General features: G+C 47.2%; 1 protein-coding gene across 1 annotated transcript in view; it reads right to left on the bottom strand.

Moving 5' to 3' along the window:
- Positions 1-317: 317 nt before the first annotated feature.
- Positions 318-25,977, bottom strand: part of LOC130130940 (FHF complex subunit HOOK-interacting protein 1A-like) — a 29,070-nt gene continuing 3,410 nt past the window's right edge. Inside the window, 17 exon segments of the mRNA XM_056300805.1 lie at positions 318-1,039; positions 1,149-1,269; positions 1,471-1,649; positions 5,036-6,141; positions 6,518-6,620; positions 7,762-7,943; positions 8,209-8,288; positions 8,408-8,575; positions 10,517-10,579; positions 10,581-10,604; positions 10,718-10,774; positions 12,415-12,516; positions 15,399-15,510; positions 16,333-16,492; positions 19,234-19,455; positions 23,186-23,366; positions 24,628-24,878. Of these exon segments, the coding sequence (XP_056156780.1) occupies positions 780-1,039; positions 1,149-1,269; positions 1,471-1,649; positions 5,036-6,141; positions 6,518-6,620; positions 7,762-7,943; positions 8,209-8,288; positions 8,408-8,575; positions 10,517-10,579; positions 10,581-10,604; positions 10,718-10,774; positions 12,415-12,516; positions 15,399-15,510; positions 16,333-16,492; positions 19,234-19,455; positions 23,186-23,366; positions 24,628-24,732 (3,225 nt within the window). The 5' untranslated portion in view covers positions 24,733-24,878 and the 3' untranslated portion in view covers positions 318-779.

Raw genomic sequence — 25,977 nt, 5'->3', positions numbered from 1 at the left:
CACTGACGACGTGTGGCGTGACAGAGTCACAGAGGAGCACGTTTAACTCAAGTAGTATCAGGAATGAACGTGTACAAATACAAGAACATACAGTATTGTAGTGTAGAAGAGTGTGTGTGTGTGTGTGTGTGTGTTGCTAAACTTAAATTAAGGGGCAGATTTTGCATTGGGCCCTTTATAAACTCCATATTACATTCACACACAGCTCAACACACACACCTGAGACCAGAACCACCAGTCTGCTGCTGCTGGCAGAATGTCAAATATCAACTGGTGTATACTGGTGTATACTGGTGTATACTAGTGTATGCTGGTGTATACTGGTGTATACTGGTGTTTACTTGTGTATACTGGTGTTTACTTGTGTATACTGGTGTATGATGGTGTATACTAGTGTATGCTGGTGTCTACTGATGTATGCTGGTGTTTACTCGTGTATACTGGTGTATGATGGTGTATACTGGTGTACGCTGGTGTCTACTGATGTATGCTGGTGTTTACTCGTGTATACTGGTGTATATTTAGTGTATGCTGGTATCTACTGATGTATGCTGGTGTTTACTCGTGTATACTGGTGTATGATGGTGTCTACTCGTGTATACTGGTGTATGATGGTGTATGCTGGTGTCTACTCATGTATGCTGGTGTCTACTGGTGTATGCTGGTGTCTACTGGTGTATGCTGGTGTCTACTTGTGTATACTGGCATATACTAAACAGCAACAGCCTCGGGTGCCTTTCTCAACAGTAATCTGACCTGTTGCCCTGACCAGGTATCGTTTAGTTTGGACCGGAGGAAAACTGAACTGGCGACCTCCTCATCACATGACCTCCGTCACCATGAGACTCCTCGCTGCCATCATGGGCGATGCTGTGCTCCTGCGCCAGGGCAGCTAGCTCCTTCAGGAACTCTGCGTAGAGAACAATACCAAACACACGGCTCCGGGCCTGCGGTGGGACGGGGGGGCAGGGGGGCAGGGCCCCGGCCAGCGCTCCCTCCGCCGCCATGATGTCACCACCCTGCGACGACTGGAGAGACTCTGATGGGGGGGGGGGGTGATTTTTTAGCAAATGAGTCAAATTAAGCACCTCACACATAGGAAGAATCTGTGTGTGTGTGTGTGTGTGTGTGTTTAGTTGGATCTTCACCTTTGACCTTGTTGTCCTGATCTTTGGCCAGTAGGAACCTCCAGGCCTGTGTGACCAAAGCAGCGTAGTCTGGTCTGTCTGACATATACCTCTCTATCTGAGCACGCACCGACACAAGCACCTACACACACACACACACAGAAAGGCATTATCATATACGACACCACAAACATACAGCACATGTGCTGACATGTAAAAAAACTCAACACACGACAGAAAAACCAATAAAAACGTTCATGTATGCTTCAAACATGTTTAAGTATGAGTGTTTGTGTGAGCACTTCTGTGTGTGTGTGTGTGTGTGTGTGTGTGTGTGTGTTACCTGGTAAAGGGTGCGTGCATTGGGTCGGCAGTGTGTGTGTGTGTTGAGCAGGAAGGATCTTAGCAGAGGTTGCGGGTATGACGCCAGCTGGGTCAGGATGCCTGTCACCAGGAGATTGACAGCGATGGAGTTCTCCAGAAGATTCTCCAGACGAGACAACAGAACACTGATGAACGGACCTGTGGCATTACGGCAAACCGAGACAGAGAGAGGTTATGAAGTGGTAACGACTAACATCTAGGGACAGAGTCGAGGACAGCAAAGTGGACGACGGAGAGACTAAAATGGAAGGTAACGATCGTAAGTGACATTTGGTCCTGTAATGTCATCAGTCATGTGACACTGTACACTATAAACGGCAACACATGGATGAGGTCCGAGTGATGAACTCATTAGATGTTGAATTGTACCCGAACCAATCAGAGACGTTTGCCACTGCTGACTCTGGCCACAGGGCGTGGGAGCTGGTGTTTGGTGGCGTCTTTAAACGTGCCAGTTTGATAAGCGTCCTGCTGCTGATGGAAGCTGGACGGTAAGCGCGTGAGATCAGACATGTGTAATGTATAACACCAGCAGTACTCTACCATGTCGAATACTAATCCTGATACGTATAACAATAAACGTTATTTATGCAGCACTTTTCTTCTTAACAATATTACAAAGTGCTTTACAAAAGAAATAAAACCAGAATAAGACCAAAGGACCTGGGCAAAGAGGAGGTAACAACAATAAATGAATAAGACCAAAGTAAAAATAGAAACAATATAAATAAATAAAGACAAATATCAAACATTTCCAAAAGCTTTCCCAAAGAGAAAAGTTTTAAGATGACATTTAAAAGAAGCTAGAGACTTGGTTTGTCTTAGTTCAACAGGAAGAGAATTCCATAGTGTAGGGGCTCTAACGGCAAAAGCCCAATCACCCTTTGTGACAAACCGAGACCTGGGAATAACCAGCCGGGCTCCATCTGCGGCTCTTAATGGTCGAGAGGGCTTATACCAGGTCAATAAATTGGAAATGTATTTAGGAGCAACTGTTTAAGTTCGTAAAAGTGAGCAATAGAATTTTACAATCAATTCGAAATCTAACAGAGCCAGTGTAGGGAGGCAAGCACAGGAGTGATATGGTCATGCCTTTTTATCCCAGTAATGAGCCGAGCAGCAGCATTTTGTACCAACTGCAGACAGTCGAGGGACCCCTGGTTGATACCCGAGTAAAGTGTGTTGCAATAATTGAACCGAGAATAGATAAAAGCATGTGCACCTTTTTGTAGATCAGCAATTGATAAAAATGACCTAATCTTGGAGATTAGTTTGAGCTGGAGAAAGCATGACTCAACATGATTGATTTGATTATCAAAACAGAGGTAGCATCAAATATTACCCCAAGTTTCCTAGCAACCTTCTTAACACTACCTGACAGGCCACGGAGATTAGCACCAAAAGGGCTGATGGAATTTGGGGGACTGAACAGAATTACCTCAGACTTATCATCATTAAATCTAAGAGAATTTTGGGACATCCAGGATTTAATATCGGAGAGGCAAGTTGTGAGATTTGCTAGGCTGCTAGGATCTATAGGTTTTAGTGGCATGTATAACTGAGAGTTGTCAGCATAAAAATGGTAAAACATATGATTTTGTATAACCTGCCAGAGAGGCTACATGTAGTATATAGAAAACAGAAAAAGGCCCAGAACTGAACCTTGAGGGATACCACAACTCAGTTGCACCATCGAGGAAGTAAAGTTACCCAGAACAACAGAAAATGTTCTGTTGGAGGGGTAAGAGTGTAATAATCTACGAGCCAAACCCTTGATGCCAACCCAAGTCTCAAAGCAATGTAAGAGGATGTAGTGATTGACTGTGTCAAAGGCAGCATTTATGTCTAAAAGAACTAAAATCAAGCAGTCACCTCTATCTGCAGTCAGCAGTAGGTCATTAGTGACCTTAACTAGAGCTGTCTCGGTACTATGAAGTGCTCTAAAACCAGACTGGAAACGGTTAAAAACTCCTATTATTATTCATAAAAGATATCAGCTCAGATGAAATTACTTTCCAGAACCTTAGATCAAAAAGACAATTTGGAGATTGGTCTGTAGTTACTGAAGGACAGAGGATCCAAATTAGGTTTCTTTAGCAATGGGTTAACATTGGCATGCGTAAAACTATCTGGAAAAGAACCAGAGGCCAGAGAATTATTAAAAATTTGCAGAATAACGGGGCTAACAGTGGAAAATACCTCCTTCAGCAGCTTAGTGAGGATGATGTGTAAGATGCAGGAGGAGGAGTTAGTATGGGAGACTGCACTCTTAACACTGAAATTGTAATGGATTGAAACTGGGTAAAAGAGGCACAATTAACATGGGGAATGGAAAGAGTGCAAAGGCCAGGCTGGATTTGGGACATGATATTCTCCACCTTATTTACAAAACGAGTGAGAAATTTTTCAGACAAGTCAACATCAGGTTAAAAAACAAAACAAAACAAAAAAACAAAAACAAAACAGAATCACTTACCCTAAGGGGAACTTTAGGATTGTGGTTATTTCTAGATATCAATTCAGAGAAGTAAGCTGATCTCGCACTGCTTTCTGATAAATCATCGTTTGGTTTTTAAGCATGTTATGTGCTATTTCGGACTTGTTGACCTTCCATATTCATTCAGATTTTGTACAGAGTCTTTTAAGCACTCGTTCAGCCAGGGGAGCTTATTTGATATTTGTGTCCTAGTTTTAAATGGTCCAATTTGGTCAAGGATGGATAGGCACTGATCATTGAATGAATTTAACAGTGCATTTGGATTGAGAGGGGATGGAATTGAATTAAAGGACGATGAATTAAAAGCATCAAAGAATTTAACTACAGAACCAGCGTTGAGAATACGAGAGCATGTTTCAAGATAGCGACTAGGAATAGATGGCTGTAGTGGAACTTTAAAAACAACAGCTTTATGGTCAGTAACAAGCATATCCACCAGATTAAGACACTCGAGCGAGAAACCAGAGTACTAGGTCTAAAATACGATCGTTGCAATGTATGGCCCCTTCAACAGATTGAATGGGGATTAGAAGAGTCCATAAGATCTATAAAAATGTGAGAGAATGGGAAGGACAACATTCATGAATATTAAAATCGCCAAGAATAAGCACCCTGTCATATTTAGGCATGACAGCAGATAGAACTACTAGTACTACTTCATATATTACTACAAATGCTATGTAGTGCTCTATGATGCCACTTGGAAACACACTGAGTGCATCTGTTAATTTCTGAATGTCTTGTAAGTCACTTTGGGTACATGTGTCTGTAAATGAATAAATGTAAATAGAAATATACATATAAATATAATGTTAATGTAAATGTAGAGTTATGTGTCAGCAGGTTTTCTTTCCAATCCAACACATCATTTAATTTCAATGACTTGTCCTTTCTGTCTGGTTCATGTTGGAGTGAAGGCCTGTGTACATAGTTTTCTGTGGTACTTGGTTGAATACTGCTGTACGGAGTATTTCAGAAAGTAAAGTGAAGTAGTTTTCTTCTCTTTCAGTCTGACAGAGAAACTGACCTGTAAAGGAAATGCCATGTCTGCCATCTCTCTCCTCCTCTCCTTCTCCCTCCTCCTCCTCCTCCCTCTCCTCCCACGCACACTTCAAATCCACTTCTTCCATGAGCCCCTCTTCTTCCTGCCTCTCCCTCAGGGCACCCACTCGCTTCCTGAACGTACCGATGTCATCTGTGATGTCATAACAGTCCGGCTCTGCCCCTAAGGACAGCATGAGCTCCCGGTACTGGGACAGGAAATCGTCACCACCCGTTGCCTTGGTTGTCAGGGAAACCAGCAGATCACATGACTGGTGGTCTGAGTGACCGTTGGGTAAAGAGTTTGTCTCTGAGCACTGTTTGTTTTGTGTGTGATGGTGCTTTGTCGTCATGACAGTGTCAGTCAAACTGCATTTCTGCCTGATTGGCTTCTGGTCCACATTTAACGTTCCCTTCCTCTCGCTATCATCATCATCATCGTCTTTTTCGCCGACAGCGTTGTGAATGCTGAAACCGTTGGTGAGGGAATCACTCCTCCTCCTGTCCCCCCCGCCTCCATCCTCACTCCTCCTCCTCGCCGACATGATGCTGTTGACGGTCTCGCTCACCTTACTACTGCCCGCTCTTCCTGCCATCGAGCCGTTCCATACTCTGACACCCATCCTCCGACTCAGCACCACCCGGTCCAACATGGCTGCCTTGGCATCTCTCTGGGCAACGAGGTCGTACACCAGGACATCGTCCTGGAAGTCAGACTCTTCCACATAGGCACCGCGGACCAGCGAGATAGCGCTCCTCCTCAGGTCCTGGATGTGTCGGGGAGGGACGGGGGGGGCGGGGGGAGTCTGCGGCCGGTCGTCATCCTCCTCTGTGAACATGTCGTCCCACTCCAGCTCCAGGGTGGAGCCGGCGCGCCCAGCCTGGTTGCCCATGGAGACGGTGTCACAGGAGGAAGAGGGAGTGGGGGAGAGGGCGGCAGGGGAGGAGTCCCTCTTCACTCTCACAGGTGCTTGCTCGCACTCTCCATCCCCGCCCACCTCGTCCTCCATTCTGTTGCTGGGTGTTTGTGAGTGGTGTTCCCACGGAGATGGGTTGATCCCATCATACGGAGCGGACCAGAGTCGGCATGCGCTGAGCCATCAAACAAACACACAGAACAGAAGGTGAACGAAGCCTCATACACAGTGTGAACATGAAGACGCATTGAAGGGACTGTGGCAGCTTGTTAAACAACATTCAGAGTTGATCTGATGTTTGATTTCGGTTTTATCATTTTTTAGAAATGTATACCAAACCGTTACACATCCAAACTAAACTAAGGTAAACTATCAAACTGAAATTAACCTTACAGAAACTACAAAGCTAAGCTAAGCTACAGGCAACACCAGGGTCATGTAGTATACCAGAAACAAACAGGCAAAACTAAACTTCAGCTAAACTCGTTTGACTTAACTAAATAACACTCAACCAAAGCCAAGCGGACGGGTTTCAAGTGGTCCAGACTGACCTGTAAGAGATGGAGATGGCGATGCGAGCGTCGCAGAGATAGTGAGTGTAATTCACATCCATTAGAAAATCTGATCCACGACAATAACCCACACTGTCTGCTTCTGTGAGAGAGAGAGACACACACACACACACACACACACACACACACACACACACACACACACACACACGTTTAAACATCATCCTCACATCCACACGCAGGACTAGAGTAGAAAATAAGTGTTCCCTGAATGTAATGTGTAACAATGTATTATAAATACTCTTATTATTATTATTTTATTATATTATTATATTTGTAATATTTAAAAAATATTAAAATATTTGATTATTATTATTATATTATTGCTGTTATTACCATTAGTATCTTTAATTATCATTGTTATATACCAAATAGTTGTTTGTCATGTGTGCTATTTCTCATTACTCAGCACTATTTCATTCATTCTGACCGTGTTTGGTAATATTGTATTATATTGTTTTTGTCATTCCAAAACAGCCAGTTGAATTGTTAATGTTTTGTGTGCCTTGTGTTTTGTGTTCCCAAAAACCCAAATGAAATTACACCCGCAGAGTTACAGCACCTCGCCCGGGAAAGGGAAACCGGGGCCCCCTCCTGGAGCCAGACCTTGGAAGGGAGCTTGCTGGCGAGTTTCTGGTGGCCGGGCCTTGGCCCAGGGGGCCCGGTCAGGCCCAGCCTGAAAAAACAACATGGAACCACCACCCCGTGGACTCACCACACGCGGGGATGGGCGTTGGGGTAGGGTGCAATGCAAGCTGGGCAGCAGGCAAAGGCGGGGACCAGGGAGTGCCGACTTTGGGCATCGCAGATTGGTCCTCGAGACCTGGAATGTCACCTCGCCAGTTGAGGTGGTTCGAGCATCTGGTTAGGATGCCTCCTGGGTGCCTTCCTTTGGAGGTTTTCCGGGCACGGCCAACTGGGAGGAGACCCCGGGGTAGACCAAAAACTCGCTGGAGGGACTACATGTCGATTCTGGCGTGGGAACGCCTTGGGATCCCCCAGGAGGAGCTGGAGGACGTTGCTGGGGAGAGGGACGTCTGGAGGGCCCTACTTAGCTTGCTGCCACCGCGACCCCACCCGGAGAAGTGGCTGATGATGAATGAATGAATGTTTTGTGTGCAGTTTGCGACTGTTTGTGTGTATGTTGCACTACACTGCATTGTGTTGCGTTGTGTGTGTGGTGTGTTGTGTGTGTGTGTGTGTGTGTGTGAATCATCACTGACCTGCTCCTTTGGGCCAGTGGATGTGCTCTGTGTGTGCCGGGGTGGGGGGGGTATATGGGGGGTGGAGGGGGCACCAGGAAGGGGTGAGGAGCAGGAATGAGGAGGCGCTGGAGGAGTAACAGTCTCTCTGCATCAGCGATGCTCGCTCCTTCACATTCAGATGTGTGCAGGGAATCAGATACCTGCAGACCAACGCAACGTCAAGCCCACACCGACTCACATGTTGTGTAACAAACCACTTTTATTTATTTTCTGAACCAGACAGATCCAACCACATCGAAACTAAATGTGACCGGCTGTTTTCGTAGCTTTCAGAGGAACGCCCATAACGTAAACTGTTTTTTTTTTTAGAACGACCAATCAGAGTGAGGAGGAGGTGGGCCGACAGCTTGATTGACACCTCCTCAAACAGCCATCACTGTTGAACTTTGCCGTCAGCAGACTGACCTGAACACCAGCTGCAGCATGACATCCTCACAGAACAAACCAATCAGAGTGCGGAACAGGGCGAGCGACACCGTGCCCAGCTGTAGCGAGAGAGAGAGATATTGAGAGGTCAGAGGTCACTTTGACACAAAGATTCGACTTTTTGAAACAACTTTATCAGTACCTACAATGTCTGTGCTACTGCGTCAGTGCTTATCACCTGGAAGGGTGTGTTGATTCTGCTGACCAGTGTGTCCAGGATGTGCACGTTGTCGTGGTTGTGCAGCAGGATGAAGGAGAGGAAGGTGTGTAGGAGAGCCGGCTCAGAGACGGAGCGAAGGAAAAGATCCAGGTAGGCTGTAGTGGTCATCACCTCCTCCACTGTCAGCTACACACACACACGCACGCAAATGCACAAACACATGCACGCAAATGCACACACACACATATGGCAAGGGTATATATAAACACACAAATTGATAATCTCATACATCATCATCATCGGTGGTCACTCGGGGTCGAGTAATGACTGGTGGTCCTTCTGGATCCTTCTGGGTTTTCAGGTGGGTGTAGAGGCCGATCCTGGAGCCACATATTTTGGGGAAATACAGGCAAGGGTGTGAATTAGTGGTTGAGGATGTGGTTTGGACCTTTCTGGTAACCTGCTCCTTTCTGAGTCTGCTCTTGTTTTCAGCAGCACGGTGGAGGAGGTCGTGGTTGTAGCGCCCAGCACCCTCACAGACAGCCAGTCTCCAGGCCTCCCTGTTTGTTGCTGCTTGTTCCCAGGTGTTAAGGTCGATGCCAAACCTGTTGATGTGGGCCTTGATGTTATCTTTATATCACTTCTTCAGTCCTCCTGGGCACGGCGTCCTGTCACGAGCTGAGAGTAAAGGACTTGTTTCGGGAGGTGAGAGTCACATGTGGAGGGCATGGCCAGTCCATCTCAGCTGATGTTGTGTGATGGTGGCAGTTATAGTGGGCAAGTTGGCCTTCTTGAGGACACTGAAGTTGGTGTGCTTATCCTCCAGCTGATCTTTGGGATCTTCCTGAGGCATCGCTGTTGGTATGCCTCGAGTGCCTCCAGGTGCCTGCTATATGTGGTCCCAGGTTTCTGACCCATACAGTAGGGTGGGCAGCACTACCACTAAATACATGGGAATTTTTGTTCTGGCCTGAAGGTTGCGGTTTTCAAAAAACCCTTTTACTCGATCTTGAGAAGGACCCGGGCTGGCACAACTGAGACGATGGTGTATTTCAATGTCTACGGTTGGCTTTGTCAGGAGAGAAGGCTGCCAAGATATGGGAACTGTTCCATGTTTTTGAGTCTGGTGTTGTCTACAGAGATGGACGGGGGGAAGAGCAGAGCTAGTTCTGTTGGGTGGGGGGTTGGTAGAAGATATGGGACTTTTTTATGTTGATGGCCAAGCCAAGCTGCTTGTATGCCTTTGCAAAGGCGTCCAGTATGCTCTGTAGTTCCTCTTCTATTCGGGACAGTAAGGCGTTGTCATCGGCATAGCAGCTCTGTCATGGATGTGGTGGTGGTTTTACTTTTATCCCTGAATCTGTTAATATTCAGAAGATTCCCATCAGTCCTGCACATGATTTTGACTCCCTGAGGCAGATTGGGACCCGTGAGGTGGAGGGTTGGTCTCTCATCTCCCATAGGTGTTCAACTGGGTTGAGATCTGGTGACTGTGAAGCCCATAGCATGTGATTTACATCATTTCATACTCATCAAACCATTCAGTGACACCTCGTACCCTGTGGATGGGGGCATTGTCATCCTGAAGAGACCACTCCCATCAGGACAGCGATGTCTCATCATAGGATAAAGGTGATCACTCAGAATAACTTGGTATTGATCTGCAGTGACCCTTCCCTCTAAGGTGACAAGTGGACCCAAACTACTTTAGGCTGCTCCCGTTACAGGCTGCTTCCTGTCTTCTGCGTCTTCCTCTGTCACATAAGCCACCTGCATGTCCTCCCTCATCACATTCATAAACCTCCTCTTTGGCCTTCCTCTTTTCTGGCAGCTCCATATTCAGCATCCTTCTCCCAATATACCCAGCATCTCTCCTCCACACATGGCCACACCATCTCAATCTTGCCTCTCCTTGCTTTGTTCAAGTGGACCTAAACCATGCCAGGAAAATGACCCCCCACAGCATAACAGAGCCCCCGGACCCCCTCACTATAGGGGTCAAGCACTCAGGTCTTTCCTTTCATTTTTCACCTATCTGTATAGAGACATCTTCATATAAACACACACAATAATACAGAAATACATGACAACAGGAAGTAAGTCAGCCAATCACAACAGGTTTCTCACTTTGTGCAGGGCAGGGGCCAACACTGGCACCAGGAACCCATTATAGATGTAATCCAGCAACTGGGGACCTGATTGACGGATGAGCCACCTGAGAGAGAGAGAGAGAGAGAGAGAGAGATGCTTTTCAAATACTAAGATACTAATGATACTTTTCCAAACAAGTGTTGAGTGATGTGCACATGCATGTGCACGTGTGTGTACCTTGATAACAGTACCGCAGAAGTCCAGAGAGTGAAGGAAGTGGACCAGAGCTGGAACCTGTAGACCCAAACACACAGTAATATTACATGACATTACATTACAGTCATTTAGCCGACGCTTATATCCAAAGCGACTTAAAATAAGTGCATCATTTAATGTAGGAGATCAGGAGAACTACTGGTCATCAGAGGTCATAAGTGCATCTTCTCTCTAAACAAGCATCTAAGAGCAAAACAGTGCTAAAGTAAAAGTGCAAGAAAGAGTTTTTTTTTAATAAGTGCTAAGAACAAATAACAGGGTAGTAGTTCTTGAAGAGGTGAGTTTCAACCTGCAGTGAAAGATGGGCAGCGACTCCGCTGTCCTGACATCAGTGGGGAGTTCAGTCCACCACTGTGGGGACAGGACAGAACCGAGCCGGGACCCGGGTCGATCGGCAGCAGGGGCCTCTGAGCGACGGGGCAACCAGGCGTCCCGAGGCAGCAGAGCGAAGTGGTGGGGCGGGGGTGTAGGGCTTGACCATGGGCCTGGAGATAGGAAGGAGCTGCTCCTTTCACTGGCCTGTAGGCCAGCACCAGAGTCTTAAACTGGATGTGAGCAGCTACTGGGAGCCAGTGTAGGGACATGAGAAGGGGAGTTGTATGGGAGAACTTAGGGCGGTTTGAACGCCAGACGAGCCGCAGCTTTCTGAACAAGCTCCAGAGGTCTGATGGCCGACGCCGGGGTGCCAGCAAGGAGGGAGTTGCCGTAGTCCAGCCGGGGAGATGACCAGAGCCTGGATGAGCACCTGTGCCGTCTCGTCGGTGAGGAATAGGAGAATCCTCCTGATGTTACAGAGCAGAAATCTGCAGGAGCGACCAACCGATGCAACGTTTTCAGCAAACGACAGTTGGTCGTCCAGGATCACACCCAGATTCCTCGCAGTCCGAGTTGGCGTCACCACGGTGTTGTCATGGTGATGGCCAGGTCTCGGTGCGGGCAACCTTTCCCCGGGAGGAACATCAGCTCTGTCTTGTCCAGATTGAGCTTCAGGTGGTGTGTCGCCCTCCACTCCGAGATGTCAGTCTAGCACGCAGCAATGCGTGTCTGTACTTGTGTGTCAGAGGGAGGGAAGGACAAGATCAGCTGGGTGTCATCGCACAACAATTACTAGTACAATGAATGAATTACTAATACATCAGTAATTCATTCACTGATCCATTAACTTTTTTTGGATTTTTCCCCTTTTTCTCCGCAATTGTACTTGGTCAATTACCCCACTCTTCCAAGCCGTCCCGGTCTCTGCTCCACCCCCTCTGCCGATCCAGGGAGGGCTGCAGACTACCACATGCCTCCTCTTTTACATGTGGGGTCGCCAGCCGCTTCTTTTCACCTGACAGTGAGGAGTTTTCACCAGGGGGACGTAGTGCGTGGGAAGATCACGCTATTCTCCCAGTCCCCCCCCCCCCCGAACAGGCGCCCCCGACCAACCGGAAAAGGCGCTTGTTCAGCGACCAGGACTCATACCCACAGCCGGCTTCCCACCCGCAGACACAGCCAATCGTGTCTGTAGGAACACCCCAAGCCGGAGGTAACACGGGGATTCGAACCGGCGATCCCCCGTGTTGGTAGGCAACGGAATAGACCGCCACGCTACCCGGACGCCCCTACTGACCCATTAACTCTTTGATTCCCTGATTCAATGATTCGTTCACGGTCACCTGCTGCCAGTCAGCCTGTTCCAGACAGTGCCAGTCTTCACTGTACACCTGAAGTTTAGCAGGAAGAGACGAATACAGACCGGACAGACCTGTAGCTAAAACCTGGAAAACACACACACACACACACACACACACACACACACACACACACACACACACACACACACACACACACAGAGGAATAGAAGCTCGTTTTAGTGGGATGAAATTCCAGTGCAGATTAACGTGTTCTTTTAATGAGGCCGTGACCTTGCGACAGAACGACACACACAAGGGGCAGGTGGGGTTCACTGTTGGGGTGGACTCACTGATTCATGCTGGGGTTCCCTGTGTTGAACTGGCTAAAAGCTCTTTTAGAGACAAGTGAGAGGGCGAGCGGAGGGATGATAGATAAGGAGAAAAAGGGAGGACAACATGAGTGTGCTGCTTTTATCCTGATCACTGATGAACAGAACGAAACAAACGAGACAGGAGAGGAGGAGGAGGAGGAGGGGTGGCTGATGTGGTTTCTGGGTACAGATTGGATTTTACAGAAAGAGAGAAAGAAAGAAAAAGAATAGCTGTTTGTTGTTAGCTGGCCATCAGGCAACAGTCCAATCACACGCAGACCTTCTAATCCCAGTTCGCCCGCCAGCCAATCACATGCTGATTTACTAATCTCCTCGATACACCAGATTGAGGTCGCACGGCCCTGTGATATGGCCTTAAAACTGACACACACACACACACACACACACACACACACACACACACACACACACACACACACGCTTGGGATCAGACAGTGGCTGAATTAACATGGGAAGGTCTTTCTGGTCTTTCCTGTTTCCTGTAAAATACCCGGAAGTTCTTCTCTTTCTGTTTATCGCCTCTCCTCTCCTCTTTTCCAGTCTTTTCTCCTTATTCGTTGAGCTCTCTCTCTCTCTCATTTTCTCTGTCATTCTCTCTCTGTCTGTCATTCTCTCTCTCTCTCTCTCTCTCTCTCTCTCTCTCTCTCTCTCTCTCTCTCTCTCTCTCTCTCTGTCTGTCATTCTCTCTCTCTCTGTGTCATTCTCTCTCTCTCTCTCTGTGTCATTCTCTCTCTCTCTCTCTCTCTTTCTCTGTCATTCTCTCCTCTCTCTCTCTCTGTTCATTCTCTCTCTCTCTCTCTCTCTTTCTCTGTGTCATTCTCTCTCTCTCTCTCTCTCTGTCTCTGTCATTCTCTCTCTGTCTCTCTGTCTCTGTCATTCTCTCTCTGTCTCTTTCTCTGTGTCATTCTCTCCCTCTCTCTCTCTCTCTGTCATTCTCTCTCTGTCTCTTTCTCTGTCATTCTCTCTCTCTCTCTCTCTCTCTCTCTCTCTCTCTCTCCTCTCTGTCATTCTCTCTGTCTCTTTCTCTGTGTCATTCTCTCTGTCTCTCTCTCTCTGTCATTCTCTCTGTCTCTTTCCTCTGTGTCATTCTCTCTCTCTCTCTCTCTCTGTCTCTCTCTGTCTCTCTCTCTGTCTCTCTCTGTCTCTCTCTCTCTCTCTCTCTCTGTCTCTCTGTCTCTGTCTCTGTCATTCTCTCTCTGTCTCTTTCTCTGTGTCATTCTCTCTCTCTCTCTCTCTCTCTCTCTCTCTCTCTGTCTCTCTGTCTCTCTCTCTCTGTCATTCTCTCTCTGTCTCTTTCTCTGTGTCATTCTCTCTCTCTCTCTCTCTCCTCCTCTCTCTCTCTCTCTCCTCTCTCTCTCTCTCTCTCTGTCATTCTGTCTCTGTCTGTCATTCTCTCTCTCTCTCTCTCTCTGTCTCTTTCTCTGTCATTCTCTCTCTCTCTCTGTCATTCTCTCTCTCTCTCTGTCATTCTCTCTCTTTCTCTCTCTCTGTGTCATTCTCTCTCTTTCTCTCTCTCTGTGTCATTCTCTCTGTCTCTCTCTGTGTCATTCTCTCTCTCTCTCTCTCTCTCTCTCTCTCTCTCTCTCTCTCTCTCTCTGTGTCATTCTCTCTCTGTCATTCTCGCTGCCTCTCTGCCAGTGACGGTGGCGGTCAGTGCTCATTAGTGTGTTATGTAATAGGATGTAATGAGATTACAATAAACAGAGAGCAGAGGAGGAGAGGTCAGCGTTGTCATGGTTTTGGTGGGGAGAGACCAAACACCAGTCTGACACCAGTGGTCAGTCTGCAGCCGTGGTTTTAACACCGTGAGTCGGCACGGGAATCGCCAGATCGGAATCCCCGTGTTACCTCCGGCTTGGTCGGGCGTCCCTACAGACACAACTGGCTGGTGTCTGCGGGTGGGAAGCTGGATGTGAGTATGCATCCTGGTCGCTGCACTAGCGCCTCCTCTGGTCAGTCGGGGCGCCTGTTTTTGGGGGGAAGGGGGACTGGGGGAATAGGGTGACACCCCCCCACGTGCTACGTCCCCCCTGGTGAAACACCTCCCTGTCAGGTGAAAAGAAGCGGCTGGCGGCTCCACTTGTATCAGAGGAGGCATGTGGTAGTCTGCAGCCCTCCCCAGATCAGCAGAGGGGGTGGAGCAGCGACCGGGACGCTCGGAAGAGTGGGGGAATTGGCCAAATGCGATTGGGGAGGAAAAGAGGGGGGGGGGGTCCAAAAAACAAAAAACACCGTGGGTCGGAGGCCAGGTGTATCACAGGGGGTCCAGCATCAGCATACTTTGTTTGAAGATCGAGCAAAAAAAGAAAAAAGTGTATGGAATTACATCGCTTCAAAATGACTTCTGAGTCAATTCAAACGAATAATTTTACGGTATTCCAAACGTCACTACATTAATGTTTCATGCTGACCTGCCTGGTGTTTCATGACTGACGACTGAAAATGGGAACACTGCTCTGATGAACAATACAGAGGCGGATGTTTCTTTGGTGGGTAATGATCATTTACTGCTTATTTTACTGCACTTGGTCGCGAGCAAAAAATATCTCCACATGAGGTTCACAGCATGAAAAAGTTTGGAAATCCCTGCTCTGCACAACTCCAACCAGTGGTTGTGCGTGTGTGTGTACTCACAGGACAGAAATAGGTGTTCTCTGCTATGTGCTGGGCCACTCTGGGCTCAGAGGCCGACAGAGACATGATGAGGAGTAGAGCATCTCTGGCCTGCTGGCCGACCACACCCTGTCTGCAGAGAGAGAGAGAGAGAGAGAGAGGAGAGAGAGAGAGAGAGAGAGAGAGAGAGAGGAGAGAGAGAGAGAGAGAGAGAGAGAGAGAGAGAGAGAGAGAGAGAGAGAGAGAGAGAGAGAGAGAGAGAGAGAGAGAGAGAGAGAGAGAGAGAGAGAGAGAGAGAGAGAGAGAGAGAGAGGAGAGAGAGAGAGAGAGAGAGAGAGAGAGAGAGAGAGAGAGAGAGAGAGAGAGAGAGAGAGAGAGAGAGAGAGAGAGAGAGAGAGAGAGAGAGAGAGAGAGTATGGAAGAATGATCTAATTGTAACAAGCTGAAAGATAGTGAAGATAAGAAAGTCAGGGTGTCCGAGTAGCACAGACGTCTATTCCGTTGCCTACCAACACGGGGATCGCCGGATCGAATCCCCGTGTTACCTCCGGCTTGGTCGGGCGTGGCTACAGACACAATTGGCCGTGTCTGCAGGTGGGAAGCCGGATGTGGGTATGTGTCCTGATCGCTGCACTAACACCTCCTCTGGTCGGTCCGGGCGCCTGTTCAGGGGGGAGGGGGAACTCCGGGGAATAGCGTGATCCTCCCATGTGCTACATCCCCTTGGAGAAACTCCTCACTGTCAGGTGAAAAGAAGCGGCTGGAGACTCCACATATATCAGAGGAGGCATGTGGTAGTCTACAGCCCTCCCTGGATCAGCAGAGGGGGTGGGGCAGTGACCGGGACGGCTCAGAAGAGTGGGGTAATTGGCCAAATATAATTGAGGAGCAAAAGGAGGAAAAATAGTGTGTGTGTGTGTGTGTGTGTGTGTGTGTGTGTGTATTCAGAGCCCACCTGTGTGTGTAGGGGATGAGCAGGGAGAAGAGTAGGAAGTTAGCAGCTCCCTGGTCCTGACTGGTGTGGAAGAAAAGTTCCAGTACTGAAGAGTCTCTGACCAGAGCATCACACAACTGGTTCAACAACAAGACCAGCTCCGTTTCCACCAGGCCTCCATCTGAGAGCGAGAGCGAGAGAGACAGAAAGACAGACAGACAGAGAGGGAGAGAGCGAGAGACAGAAAGACAGACAGACAGAGAGAGGGAGAGACAGAAAGACAGACAGACAGAGAGAGAGGGAGAGAGCGAGAGAGACAGAAAGACAGACAGACAGACAGAGAGAGAGGGAGAGACACAGAAAGACAGACAGACACAGAGAGAGAGGGAGAGAGCGAGAGAGACAGAAAGACAGACAGACAGAGAGAGGGAGAGAGAGAGAGAGACAGAAAGACAGACAGACAGAGAGAGGGAGAGAGCGAGAGAGACAGAAAGACAGACAGACAGACAGAGACACGAAGAGAGCGAGAGAGACAGACGGGGGTGGGGGGTAACACCTATTACATAGATATGTTATACCTGGTTGCCAGTTAGCCCTAGTTAACCTTGGTTAGTAATGCTGTTAAACCACAGTATCAGTAATGTTACTGGTTGATTGACAAATCTGTGACGCATTAATCAGTAAACGACCTACTTCTGATTAACTGCAGCAGTACAGCCGAGGAGTTAATGTCACTCAAAGGCATCGCTTGACATTATTTTTCTGCGTCGACATTAACGCTTGAGTTAAAATGTACGATAAGAGGATTTTCTGACAAAACTGTGTAAAATGAGAATCTGCCGCAGCACGAACCGTCGTTCGAGTGGACTATCCCAATGTAACCGGTTGTTTTCTTGCCCGGTGCGGGATTCGATACGAGTGTACTGTACCACAAGGCGACGTCACTGACCGCTCGGCTAAAGGGTCAGACCCGTTAGCTAGGGGCTAACGTGTATTATTAGTAGTTTACACCATGTTCACCTAGAATTTAAACAAAACCGTTCACTTACTTTTTGTTTAACGTCCTCAACTCAGACTTAAAAGGCTACGCAGCAAAAGTTAGCTGCTAAGCTAACTTCGAATCTTCACCGGTCTTGTTAATGAGTCAGCGTGTTGCTATGGTTACAGAGAGGGCCGTTTACACGGCAATGTTTTCAACATAAAACGGCAAAGTATTGTTGCGTTTTGGCCGTTCGCTCACACGACAGCGGCGTTTTGGGCGCTTGAAAACGCAGACTTTTGAATCCGGGTTCCGGAGACACGTCTTCCGGAAACGCAACTCCGGCGTCGCCCGGTGTCTCTGGAAACTAGCAAAGCCGCTTCCTGTGAAAACGGCGACGTCACGGCTCCACTTCGCACATGCGTATTACGTTTTCAGTCCCACTTCGCACATGCGTATTACGTTTTCAGTCAAATAGCCACGGGCAAGTAGACAACGTTAACAATGGCGGACTACCGAGCTGTGTTTGCGCTGGTAACTCTGCGACGTTTATTAACGTTTATTAACGCTCCTCCAGCAAAGTGCAGATTTGCTGCACCACTGCTGTGATCAGCGGAGACGCTTTATTTACATGCGCCAAATTCTCAGTCCACCTATACGTCGACGGAGGGCAAAGTGATCTGTTTTCGCGCGTACACTCGACATACTCTTCGTTTACTCGCCGCTCTGAGAAGAAAGCGTTTGTGCGCATGCGCGTCCACCGGAAAGGCTCTCTACTGCAAAGGCTCCCCGCCGCCTACCGGCCTGGCATGCACGCTACAGCGTTTTCAGTCGTTTTTTTGCGGACCCGTGTGCATGCGGATCGTATTCAAAACGATGTCGTCTGAACGCGGAACTGTTTTAAAACGCAAAGGAAAAACTTTTCCGTTTTTAGCCAGACCGTTGTCGTGTAAACGTTACCTTGGTTTCCAGATCATGAATTTAGAACAGTGATAAAACTTGAGCTGAACTATGTGTGTATTATACAGTTTTAACGCACACCCTCCAGCCAATCAGGGACCAGCACAACCGTGAAACAACTGTAACGTACATGGATAAGGGGACACGCTGGCCGCTGGCTGGCGAATCTCACCTTTTAGTCTAGCGGTTAGCGATGTCTCCTGCGGTGCGGGCGATACGGGTTCGCTTCCCGGCCGCGGCACTTCCTGTGGTTGCGTTGTCCCCCGAATTCGCTACACAACCATAAACATTGAACGGGAGTAGGACGTACATTTAACCGTTTTCTGTGGTCATTTGAGTAGTTCAAAAGGAAACGGCGATTGTTGACGTTGTCATTGGGGGCAACACACATCAGTGGGGCCGTAAAATGTGTCGCACTCGCTAGTTTGAGAATTTCTTGGTTTTGGCCTACCGTCCACTGATCTAAAAAAAAGAAGAAGACTGGATCGAGCAACTCGCGATATGAAGTGAAGCCGGCATGGGCGACTTGGCGGCCATCTTAGGTAGACCAAGAAGCCATCAAACTGCATCAGAATTGCACGTTACACTACCGTTGATCACTTGGCACCCTGAAGAAGACCACCAGTGACGAGTCCGCAGCTTGCCGCAAGTCCGGGCTATAGCCCGCTACAGCGGTCACGAACAAGGCATCGTGTCAAACTGTCAACAGAGCGTTCTGTGTGCTTGTGAACTTGCAAGTTAATTCGTCCAAGAACCACTAGCAAGAACGTTCTCCCCAAGGACACAAGTCCATTCTTTGCGTCCTTTGGTTTGAGAAAGGGCCCATTCTTTGCAATGGCAGCGATGCAAGTAAAAATGGCTGCCGCTCTGGCCTTCCTGCTCTGTTGATTTGAATGGGAATGCCCCTTCTACTGTCATCAATTCCTGTTTCTATGGGTGCGACACTAATCAATCAATTAACAGTAGTTAACGGTTGAACCCACCTGCTGCGGCGCCGGCGCAGGAGGCAAGCAGCGTCATGAGCGGGCGGAGGACTGGCTTGTGGTGGAGGAGCGGCTGGCGGGCCTGAGACAGCAACATCTGGTACATGCGAAGCTGCTCTAGCTTCATGTCCTCCGTGAACTGCCTCCTCAAACTCCAGAGGAACAGACGCTCCATCACGCCCTCCACGACCACGAACTCCAGGATGGGACCCATCGCCCCGCCTGCAGTCAATGGTTAAAGGAAGAGTTGGTCATTTTTTGGAACTGCGCTTTATCCTCAGCGTTCGTGTAGTCCACAGCAAGGTTTGAGCCTCACAGTCATCCATCGTTCTCTTCATATTGAACACACAGCTCCAGCTTGTCGTCTACACTTCCGTATAATTAATGGAGGGCGACTCCGCAATCCTCCTTCAGTGTAAAAAAAATGACGTGTTACTAGAGCAGTCCGTCATGCTAACATGACGCTACAGCAGTCTAGGTACAGTGGCGCCCCCAAGGGGTGGCCAGGGGTGGCCACGGCCACCCTGATACTATCCCTGGCCCCCCCGCTGGCCCCCCCCAGCCACGAGTCACATATGCAGAATATGCTTCTGATTATGCAGAATATGCTTCTATCTGATATTTTACATTAGGTGCTGTTCATTTAAATCAATAATGTATATTTTTCTTAACTCTCATGTTGACAGTTTTCCACTAGGCTATACAGTATACTACAACAGCAGCAACATTCAGTCATGGCTTTTGGTTTTGGTGTGCCACCCCAAGATTTTCAGTGGCCCCATTTGGCCCCCCCATGACACATGTCTGGGGGCGCCATTGCTGGCTAGGTAGTCTTGTTACTTCCTGCAACAGTCTACAGAGACTACTACGCGCCGCACCACGACACTGCAAAGAAAATACTGAGAGAACTGAGCAATAAAAACCAATGTAAAATTCTGGCATGACTACTTCAATTCACTTGATACAAGAAGCATGGACAGCTGAAATTTCTCAACCAAGATGGCGCACATCAAAGCGACCGCGATTCAGCAGTTTATGAGATGTACGTTTGTTGTACAAGTTTTGTGTTTGATGTAAATGAACGTCAATATGCACCAATAAATACCAGCAAATTACCTCTCTTCACGCGTAACAACGCAGAAAATGGCGACTTTGCATGGTGACATAGGCTGCAAGAGCTCTACCCACTTCCTTTCACTACCGGTGGTTGGCTGAGAGTAGTTTAACAGAAATACACTGCATACTGAATGTATTTCCACACAATAGTACATACCATACCGTGTGTAGTACTGTTAGTATGTAGTGTAGTATAGCCGAGTACTAACTGCCCAGGATTGGTCAATAGGTAGACCAGTCAAACAGGCAGTCAGTCTCTGCCAAAATAGTAAACTAAGACCTCAATCCTTGATATTGTAGCTTAATCTAACTCTTAATTCTCATTCTGCCTATTTCAAGATACTGCTACTGCAAATTTCTGACCACACTGGTGATAATATTGCTTGCTTTCAAGAAAGTGTACTTGTTTCGTGATAATGGGACTTGTTTCAAGACATTTACTCTTAAAAGGCAGAGAGAGAAAACAGGTAAACTCTCTGGAAGCAACCAATATTTCCAGTGTGGTAAGAAAATGTTTTTGAAAAGAAACATAATCCCTGCGCACCTGAAGATGTGACAGGTGCAACACTGAGAAGGACTCCCGCTCCCTGTCTCACTTACTTATTTAGTATAGATTACAACGTTTCGGTCTGTCCGGCCTTCACACAGAAAATGTGACCAGCAATATCTTGAAATAGGGATTATGACACTTAATGTAACCCCCTATCATATTACAATAGTTCCTTTACATTTATTTATGGGTACTTCTGCCTAATTCGGTACTGTCACTTTAAGAGACCGTGGTCCTACGTCAGGCTTGTGGGCGGTACTCTTCCGCATTACATTCTATGCGAGCTGGCAGGCCGCCAGTCGTTACTGTGATTGCAAGCCTGAACATTTTTATTTCTTATATTAGGTAAGCATGTGTAGACCTATCAGGACCATGTGTAACATACGTTGTGTTGAATATCTTAAGTACCCTGCAAAGTAAAAGTTTAAATGTCGTGGTTCATAAATATATTTGCAACGTTGGTGTGACTAGCCTATGGTTGCTAGCCTTCACCACACTATGTGTAGCTAGCTAGCGTTAGCCACAGCATGGGAATGTAAGTCTTCGCTATACTGTGGTTTTAGTATCTTCTAGAGGTTGGTGTATTTCGGAAATGTTTACAAATGTTCACATTAGCTTTGTTTCGTTTTGTTCTGTGAGTAGAAACTATTGTAGGTGGTAATTTTCTTGATGTTAATTTCATCGTAGTGTGTATTTTGCAATGGCAGTTAAACTTGTACTCTCCTGCATTACGTTCTGTGCAGCTGGCAGGTCACGAGTCGTTACCATGGTTACAAGCCAGGACATTTTTATTTCTTGTATTAGCGAACTGGTGTTTGGACACGCCCCACAACCTAGCCATTAAGGTTGCGTTTTCCCGCCATTCTACTTTGGGACCGGATGTGGTCAGCAGATTCATCCGTCCTAAATCGTCCGTCATTGACTGCGTAGCGCCTCCTGTTGGCGAACTCGATGAACTGTGAGCCAAGAAACACGGATTTATTCAAGTAAGACTGTTCCAGTAGCCATTCACTTCCTGGATTTATTCAAGTAAACCTCCCAGTTAAGGGCCCCAACGAGATATCTCCTTTTGTTTATTGTTTTGTTTATTTGGGTGTTGTGCACAACAGGGGTATTGCAGCACTGCAACTTATCAGTGTATAATTCATACTTGGATTTTGCATATATATATATTTTGTATTTGCGAGCCATCATATGAATATTGGTACATACTGTTATTCCCCATCTACATCTATCTAAAGTATAATTCCATGCAACTCTACTTACCTTGTGCCTCATCCAGATCATTCACACACAGTCAACTCGTACTGTACCTGACCTTGAGGTAAAATTCTGTCCATATTAAAGAAGGGTTACATAGAATTAATTGGCGCCCAACATGGGGCCTTTAACTGGAAGTTTTACTTGAATAAATCCAGGAAGTGAATGGCTACTAGAGCAGTCTTTACATTAAAACAAGAGAATTACCAACAAGTTACCGATGAATTACCAAATCCATTATTTGGATGGTCATGGATTAGTTATTTTAAATAAATCAGAGATAAAACATAAAAAGGAAATTTTAGCGGGTAAATCTTGAGGATTGTAGCTTTAAAAGTAAACAATGTCGTTTTGCCACTAGTGGCGCTACAACGCAGTGGGTCCCCGTACAGTTTGTATCACCTGTTCTTCGAGCATGAGAACTCGCATGCGGGAAAAACACGAAGAAGAGGAACTTTTTTTTCTTTTGACGAAGAAGAGGAACTTCCCCCCCATTTTCTCCCCAGTTGTACTTGGCCAATTACCCTACCCTTTACATCCGGCTTCCCACCCGCAGACACGGCCGATTGTGTCTGTAGAGACGCCCTAAGAAGAGGAACTACCAAGCAGGAAATCGAGCCTCTATGCATCCAAGAAATAAAAAATAGAACAACATCAACCAGAGAATCGGCTCTGTGCATAACTGGAGTGCACTGACTTCCGGTTTCTACTGCAGCAGTCATACCAGTTTCCTGTTTGTTGGCGTGTGCTATTGACAATGGCATTTTTCGCGATGTCTGCAAGATTTACCGTAGATAAATGCCAATGACATGCACACAACTATCCACACACTTTCACCTGCACCTACCAGCACACGGGTGAAAAGTGTCAAGCTGTAAAGCAAGTTACCTCCAAAATATGCCATTGTCAGTAGCACACACCAACAAACAGGAAACTGGTATGACCGCTGCAGTAGAAACCAGAAGTCAGTGGACTACAGTTATGCGCACAGCCGATTCTCTGTTGGTTGGTTTGTGCGTCCGTCACCTTGTCCCGCCTCTTCCTCCATCAACAGGAAGAGCATGTGTTCGACGTAGTTCTGGACGGCGCTGGCCTCATCCGGCGGAATCGGCCCCAGACGGAGCGCTCCGGTGCTGCCAGCAGACAGGAAGCTGAGCGCGCCACTACTGGACCGGCTCGCTTCATGTTTTTCCAGAATCTTTACGACCTGCATGTGGAGGGCGAGAGCTCGTCATCCAGACCAACTGATATAGAAATATACAAACCAATACATGACCAGACCCTCATCATGTGAGGTCCTTCTAAAGAGGAACTGACCGAGTCTTTAGATCCATTCTAACCATGAAAACAAGACATTAAAACATTTCATCTTTTTAATTTCAGATTAAGATGTTAAAATGTATGCTAGCAATGCCAAAACATGCTAATTCGTTGTTAGAAAACATGAGAGATAAGAGACTGAAGAACAGATGGACGAGCAAGTGGTTGGATGGTTGGGTGGATGCACAGATGAATGGACGGATGATGGATTAGTGGATGGGTGGAAGGATGACTGGATGGATGGATGAATGAATGATGGATGATTGGATGATGGATGGAGGCACCGATGGATGGATGGTTGGATAGATATAGCATCAGATATACAATCAGATTAGATCAAAGTCATGTATGGATTCTACTCTCAGTCAAATTTGATTTTTTTTTCTTGATAATCAAATAAATGAATGATGAACAAATGAATCTCTCATCTCATCATGAGCTGCTCAGGTCATGGTGGCAGCAAGCTAAGTAGGGCAGTCCAGACGTCCCTCTCCCCAGCAACGCCCTCCAGTTCCTCCTGGGGGATCCCAAGTTGTCCCAGGCCAGATTGGACATGTAGTCCCTCCAGCGAGTTCTGGGTCTACCCCGGGGTCTCCTCCCAGTTGGCCATGCCCGGAAAACCTCCAAAGGAAGGCGCCCAGGAGGCATCCTAATCAGATGCCCGAACCACCTCAGCTGGCTCCTTTCGACATGAGGGCGCAGCGGCTCTACTCTGAGCTCCCTCCGGATGTCTGAGCTCCTCACCCTATCTCTAAGGCTGAGCCCAGACACCCTACAGAGGAACTCATTTCAGCCGCTTGTATCCACGATCTCACCCTTTCGGTCTCTACCCAAAGCTCATGACCATAGGTGAGGGTTGGAACGAAGATTGACTGGTAAATTGAGAGCGTTGCCTCCTGGCTCAGCTCCCTCCTCCCCACAATGGTCTGGTACAATGTCCACATTACTGCTGATGCTGCACCAATCCACCTGACAGTCTCCCGCTCCATCCTACCCTCACTCGTGAGCAAGACCCCGAGATACTTGAACTCCTTCACTTGAGGCAAGAACTCATCCCCAACAAATGAATGTCCATGTACAAAATTACTTGACAGAAAGGTTAATGGGTTAGGTAACTGACCCATCCTACAACACACACACACACACACCTGTGCCCAGTGGTTTTTGAAGACGATCATGCAGGTCTCGGGGTCCACCCCTCTCAGCGTCAATGACTTCTTCCGGTTGTCCCCAGCGACCACTGAGGCCATCATCCTGTCTGTAAGTCAGGGGACGGGCTGTACCATCTTTCAGTCAGGTGGGGGGGAGTTGGGAGCGGAGGAGCAAGAGACCAGCGACACGGCGGTCTCTTTCATGACAGTCAGACTCTGTCCTGGGGCATGGCCGGCCTCCGGGTGCACTAGAAGACACACAGATGGATGGACAGGCATTCATTCATTGTTTTTGTTTTTTTCACCCACAGTCTATTTCAGGGTGGAGGGTGGCTGGAGCGTATCCCAGCGTGCCGTGGGCAGATAGCATCATAGAGACTTGTGGCTACAGGGAGGGGAAACCAACAAAGAGCGGAACAGGAAATGGGGGTTGTCACCGGCAACAAGGCCCACAGGGAACAGAATGTGGAACGTCCTCTCTGGGCGTTCCAGGACATTCCAGGAATCCCAGAAGTGTTCCCATATTCCAAACGGTTAGGTCAGAATTGCATACCTGTCTGCTGAGAGGTCATGACCTCGTCTGGAACGTCATGACCTCAGGGGTCATCTGAGAGAGATATGCCATGTTAATAACATCATATGGTGTCTGCTACGAGCCTCTTACAGTATGACGATGAGTCTAATCACGTCTCTCCTTCACTTTATTTATTCTTTCTCTTTTATGTCTCTACTGTATCTCTGTATCTACTGTATCTAATGTATCTGTATCTACTGTATCTCTGACTCCACTGTATCTACTGTATCTACTGTATCTACTGTATCTCTATCTACTGTATCGTATCTGCAACTACTGTATCTCTGTATCTAATGTATCTGTATCTACTGTAACTAATGTATCTGTATCTACTGTATCTAATGTATCTGTATCTACTGTAACTAATGTATCTGTATCTACTGTATCTAATGTATCTGTATCTACTGTAACTAATGTATCTGTATCTACTGTAACTAATGTATCTGTATCTACTGTATCTCTGACTCCACTGTATCTACTGTATCTAATGTATCTGTATCTACTGTATCTCTGACTCCACTGTATCTACTGTATCTAATGTATCTGTATCTACTGTATCTCTGACTCCACTGTATCTACTGTATCTAATGTATCTGTATCTACTGTATCTCTGACTCCACTGTATCTACTGTATCTAATGTATCTATCTACTGTATCTAATGTATGTGTATCGACTGTATCTGTATCTACTGTATCTCTGTATCTAATGTATCTGTATCTACTGTATCTCTGACTCCACTATCTACTGTATCTACTGTATCTGTATCTACTGT

This window comes from Lampris incognitus, chromosome 20, assembly GCF_029633865.1.
Source record: "Lampris incognitus isolate fLamInc1 chromosome 20, fLamInc1.hap2, whole genome shotgun sequence".
In the NCBI taxonomy this organism is placed as follows: Eukaryota; Metazoa; Chordata; class Actinopteri; order Lampriformes; family Lampridae; genus Lampris; species Lampris incognitus.
The sequence above is the reverse complement of the archived record's forward strand: the minus strand, read 5'-3'. Positions and strand labels throughout refer to the sequence as shown.